This window comes from Chrysochloris asiatica, unplaced genomic scaffold (genome assembly GCF_000296735.1).
Source record: "Chrysochloris asiatica unplaced genomic scaffold, ChrAsi1.0 scaffold00028, whole genome shotgun sequence".
Classification (NCBI taxonomy): domain Eukaryota; kingdom Metazoa; phylum Chordata; class Mammalia; order Afrosoricida; family Chrysochloridae; genus Chrysochloris; species Chrysochloris asiatica.
The window spans coordinates 6,389,462-6,394,574 of record NW_006408546.1 but is presented as its reverse complement, the minus strand read 5'-3'; the positions used below and the strand labels follow the sequence as shown (position 1 = coordinate 6,394,574).

The window sequence follows — 5,113 nt, the reverse complement described above, 5'->3', positions numbered from 1 at the left end:
ATATTTCTTGGTTTATCCTGTCCAAAGTCTTATTTTTTTTATTACAAAACCAATGTCTAAGAAATAAAACACTTGTGAAATTCAGATGTATTTGTGAGAACTAAAAATGTATTATTTCATCATGGACATGCATAGTAGTCCATATCAAAGTGAGATCTTTTACTTTTAAAATGAAATAAATCTAAACTGTATAAATAACCAACTCTTACAATACAGAAAAAAATGACAAAATTTTAAAAAACATAGCTACATGGATTTTCTAGTTATTTCCCACATAATATTATGGGGTGAAAAAATGACCTGAGCCACAACTAAGGTTGTAGATATTAGTTTCTGAGATCAGCATCCCTCTGAGATACCTCTTTATAAGGTATTTTAAATACACATGTATGTATGCTAGTATACAAGCTACATATAGAAGTCTGTGAGCTATCAAACACTGGGTAAGGATTTCTTTTCACAGAGGTGTGTCTGTCTGTATTTAGCCTATTTAATATTCTGTGTCATCTACTTCTAGCCTAATGTTCCCCAATATCCAGTCTTCTATTCCCTTTGTCTTTGTCTCATCTTGCAACCTCTTGCTCTTTGCAGAAAAAAGGCTGATTGGCGTTTGCTTTCTTATTGCATTCTAGGCATCTGTGTCAGGAATACAAGTCTCTTTTGAAGATGATTCTCTTTCTAGCCCATTGAGATCTGTTAAGTAATGTGGATGTCAGCAGTAAGCCTGACAGTTGAGCTGCTGTCCCTGAGTTGCTGTGAGTTAAGTCCCTGCTTACAGAGGCTCAAAAGGAAGGATGTGGACAGGGTGATCTCTCCTGGTGAACATCTGGATGCTGTGTCACAGAGAGATGCTGCATCATGGGAGGCTTGTCCGTCTTGTCAATCCTTACTCCAACATCGGTTCAGAAATCCTGAGAGTATTCTCTCTTCCAGCAGGGCCCATGGCGGATAAGGGTAAATAGTAGCAGCGCTAGGACACCAGCCACGAGACAAAAGGCAATGGCAAGTACGATCTTTAGGACTGTGGGAGAATAAGAAAAGCATTAGCATAAAATTAATGCATTGGGAAAATATGAAGATCATAAGTGAGTGCTGATTTCTTCCTGAATTACACATATAAGAGAGTATTCCCAAGCACCCTTAAAATTGGTGTTGTTGTTAGTTAACTATTGTTGATTTGAAAAAAACAACAAAACTTTTTACTGTGAATTGAATGAAAGTTTACGGAACAGTCATCAATCTCACATTCTACAAAACATATACTTTTTGTTGTTACAATAATTGCCATCTCTTCCGTATACTATCAGTTAATAATACTTACCTCTACTCGCTTTAACTTTTGCACTACTGCCTGTGTCTTCCACTACCTTCATCTTTCCTGTGCCAGCCTCTCTCTTGTTGTAAATTGTGTACCCAGCACCCAAGTTAAGGAGCTCTGGTAGCACAGTGGTTACGATTTGGGCTGCAGTTCGAAACTACCAGCTGTTCTGCAGGAGAAAGATGAGGCTTTCTGCTTCTGTAAAGATTTACAGCCTCAGAAACCCTTTCTCTACTGGGTGGCTATGAGTCATAACCGACTCCACAGCACATAACCACCACCATCACCCAAGTTAACAGCGGTAGTAGCTCCTTGGAAATCCTATACAAGGTCACTGTGAGTCAGAACCGACTTCACAGCACATAACAACAACCCTATAGCCTGTAAAAAAATTTCCCTTCCCTCCCATGCCTGGTAACTACCATAGAATATTTCTTTCAGTAAGCAAAGTTAAGAAACTTTTAAAAATAGTAGTTTCTTACTACTAGTTGTCCTTGTGTGATTGACTAACTTCACTCAGTAGTCCTGGTGTGGAGCTGAAGGTTTACGCTCTAGACTACAAGGTTGGTTTGAACTACAAGGTCAGCGGTTCAAGGTTAACAGCTGCTCCTCGGAAACGCTATACAGGGTCGCTATGGGTCGGAACAGACTCGATGACACTTCACAACAACAATTTCATTCAGGACTTCTGGTATGGTGCTGTAGGATCAGCACTGGACTGTGAATCACAAGGTTCACGGTTCAAACCCACCAGCTCCTCCTTGGAAACCCTATACTGACTTAACGGCACTTAACAACAACAACAACAATTTCTCTCCACATAGTGTCCTCCTGGGAATTACTGGACTGTGTGAACCACAAAGTCCATGGTTTAAGCTTGCCAGCCTGCTCCGTGGGAGACAGATGAGGCTTTCTACTCCTCCCTGATTTAAAGCCTCAGAAGTCTTAGACAGGGTCATTGTGAGTAGGAAGCAACTCACCAGCACATAACAATAACAATGTTCTTCAGGGGGAGTCGGTGACTCTATAAGATACCCTCTGGACTGCAAACTACAAGGTTGGCAGAAGAAAGATGAGGCTTTCTGCTCCCTCAAAGATTTTTAAAGCTGTGGAAGCCCTGCACGGCTGTTGTGAGTCAAACCAACCCTAGGTACTTAACCATCACCACAACAAATGTCCTCCAGGTTCATCCATGTTTTGAGATGTTTCACAGATTACTCAGCATTCTTCAATTCCCTTGTGTGTATGAACTTAAATTTGTATCTATTTTGCTACTATCTGTCTCTTGAGTGGTGCATTTCATCAGTGCAGTCATAGATAGGTATGAATGAATTGCTGTCATTTTGCTGTGTGTGTTTTTTGTAGTGCTGATGTTTTTTATGTTCCACATAATTTTCTGTGCTGAGATCATTTTGTTTATAGGTTTTCCTTTCATTTTAATTTATGTTGTGCTAATGTTTACTAAAATTTTCTGATTCCCCCCTTTTTTATTTTGATGTGAAGGAGTACTAATTTTCTTTGAGATTAGCCTGTAATTTATTAACTTTTTCCCTGTTCAAAACAGTATGCTTAATCTTGAAATTTCCTTGACTTCCTTGCCATTTGGAAGTTCTTTATCTACATTATTCCCTCTTTGCTTTATAGCTGACTTCATTATAAATTGATCTTTCAGGTTCCCTGTTGTCAGTTTTGTATGTTTGTTTTACTTTAAATACTTCTGTATCTGGATTGAGTTCTAGGTGGTGGTGTCATGTATGTTGATTTCAGGTTGTTGTCTGATGGTGTTGGTTCTCAGTCCAAAAAAGACCCTTCAATATTTTTTGTAAAGTTGGTCTAGTTATTACAAATTCCTTTAACTTCTGTTTATCAGGAAATGTCCTAATTTTGCCATCATATTTGAGGGACAATTTTGCTGGGTATATGATTCTTGGTTGGCATTTTTTTCTTTCAGAGTCTCGTATATGTCATCCTATTGCTTTCTTGTCTGCATGGTTTCTGCTGAGAAATCAGAGCTTAGTCTTATTGGGTCTCCTTTGTAGGTAACTTTTCATTTTTCCAGCTCTGTTCTCAGGATTTTTTCTTTGTCTTTGATTTTGGAAGGTTTGATTATAATGTCTTAGTGATTCTTTTGGAGTCTATCCTATTTGAGGTTCATTCAGCTTCTTGAAGGGCTATCTTCTCGTCTTTAATGACGTTAAGGGACGTTTTGTTTCAGCGACTCTTCAAAAATTTGTTCCATGCTTTTCATTGTCCCTTCCTGTTCTGGAATTCCAGTCACCCCTAAATTATTTCTCTTCATAGTGTCCACATAAGTCTCAAGTTTTCTTCCAAATTTTTTCATTCTTTTTTCTGATTGTTATCCTACCTTACTCATATTGAGAGATTTATTTCAGAGTCACTAATTCAGGTGTCCATTGATTCAAATCTACTCCTGTGCCCTCTCAATGTATTGTCCATTTCTGAGATCTTAGTAATAATCTTTTAGATTTCGAATTGCAGGTTTTGTATTGTTTCCAAATTTGTATTTATTTTGTGTTTGTTCTTGTAGCGTTTTCCAGAATTCTTCTAAAGTTTTTCCTGTGCTCTCCTTGCTTCCTTTAATCTTTTGGTCAGTCTGTTGAAGTTACCTAAATATCATTCGTTTAAATTTTTTCTCAGATATGTCCAAACCCTTAGTACAGTACTTGGCATACATTGTTGTTGTTAGGTGCTATCAGTTGGTTCCAACTCATAGTGAGCTATGCACAATAGATTAAAATGCTGCTGGACATTTGCCATCCTCACAATTGTTCTGTTTGAGTCTATTGTTGTTGCTATGTACCAATCCATCTTATTTAGGGTATTCCTCTTTTTCACTGACCCTCAACTTTACCAAGCACAATGTCCTTCTACAGGGACTGGTCCTTCCTGAAACATGTCCAAAGTAGGATAGACGAAGTCTCACCTTTGTTGTTTCCAAGGAGCGATGGCCATACTTTTTCCAAATCAGATTTGTTTATTCTTTTGCAGTCCACGATATAGTCAATATTCTTCAACACCATAATTAAATGCATCAATTCTTCTCCAGTCTTCCTTATTCACTGTTCAATTTTTACATGCATATGAGATAGCTGAAAACACCATGACTTGGATCAGATGCACTTTCGTCCTCAAGGTGACATCTTTGATCTTTTGCAGCAGATTTGCCTAATGCAATTGGTCATTTGATTTCTTGATTGTTGCCTCCATGAGTATTCATTTTGTGTTCAACCAGAATGAGATATTTGGGAGAGGCGGGGCTTGATGGTGGCTAGGGTGGAGGTACAGTGAAGTTCGCTGTCAGCAATACCACAGACTACCAGGCAAAGCAAATCCAGGGCAGAGCTCCAAAACTTGGAACCACAGAGATAGGAATATTTTAAAAGTTTGAACACTTATAGCTAGTGGAACTTGAACCCAGCTTCTCAGATTATATGCTCAGCATACAGGTTGAATAAGTATGGTAAAAGAATACAACCTTGTTGCATACCTTTCTTAATTTGAAACCATTCAGTGTTCCCATGTTCTTTTCAAACAACTGCCTCTTGGTCCATCACTTGTCTGTCAGTTTGTCGCACTGTAGTGACTTGTGAGTTGTGTAATTCTGGAAGTTATGCTAATGGTATTTTAAACAACCAGCAGGGTCACTCAAGGCAGACAGGTTTCAATGAGCTTCCAGACAAAGACAGACTAGGAAGAAGGAGTGACAAACTACTTCAGAATATTTAGTCACTGAAAACCTTATGAATAGCAGAGAAACACTGTCAGATATAGTGC

The 5,113-nt window shown here is 38.5% G+C and overlaps 1 protein-coding gene across 1 annotated transcript in view; it reads right to left on the bottom strand.

Annotated features, from left to right (window-relative positions):
* Positions 1 to 902: 902 nt before the first annotated feature.
* Positions 903 to 5,113, bottom strand: part of ACPP (acid phosphatase, prostate) — a 101,648-nt gene continuing 97,437 nt past the window's right edge. The window contains exon 11 of the mRNA XM_006846639.1: positions 903 to 1,021. Within this exon, the coding sequence (XP_006846702.1) occupies positions 903 to 1,021 (119 nt within the window). The remainder of the gene's footprint in view (positions 1,022 to 5,113) is intronic.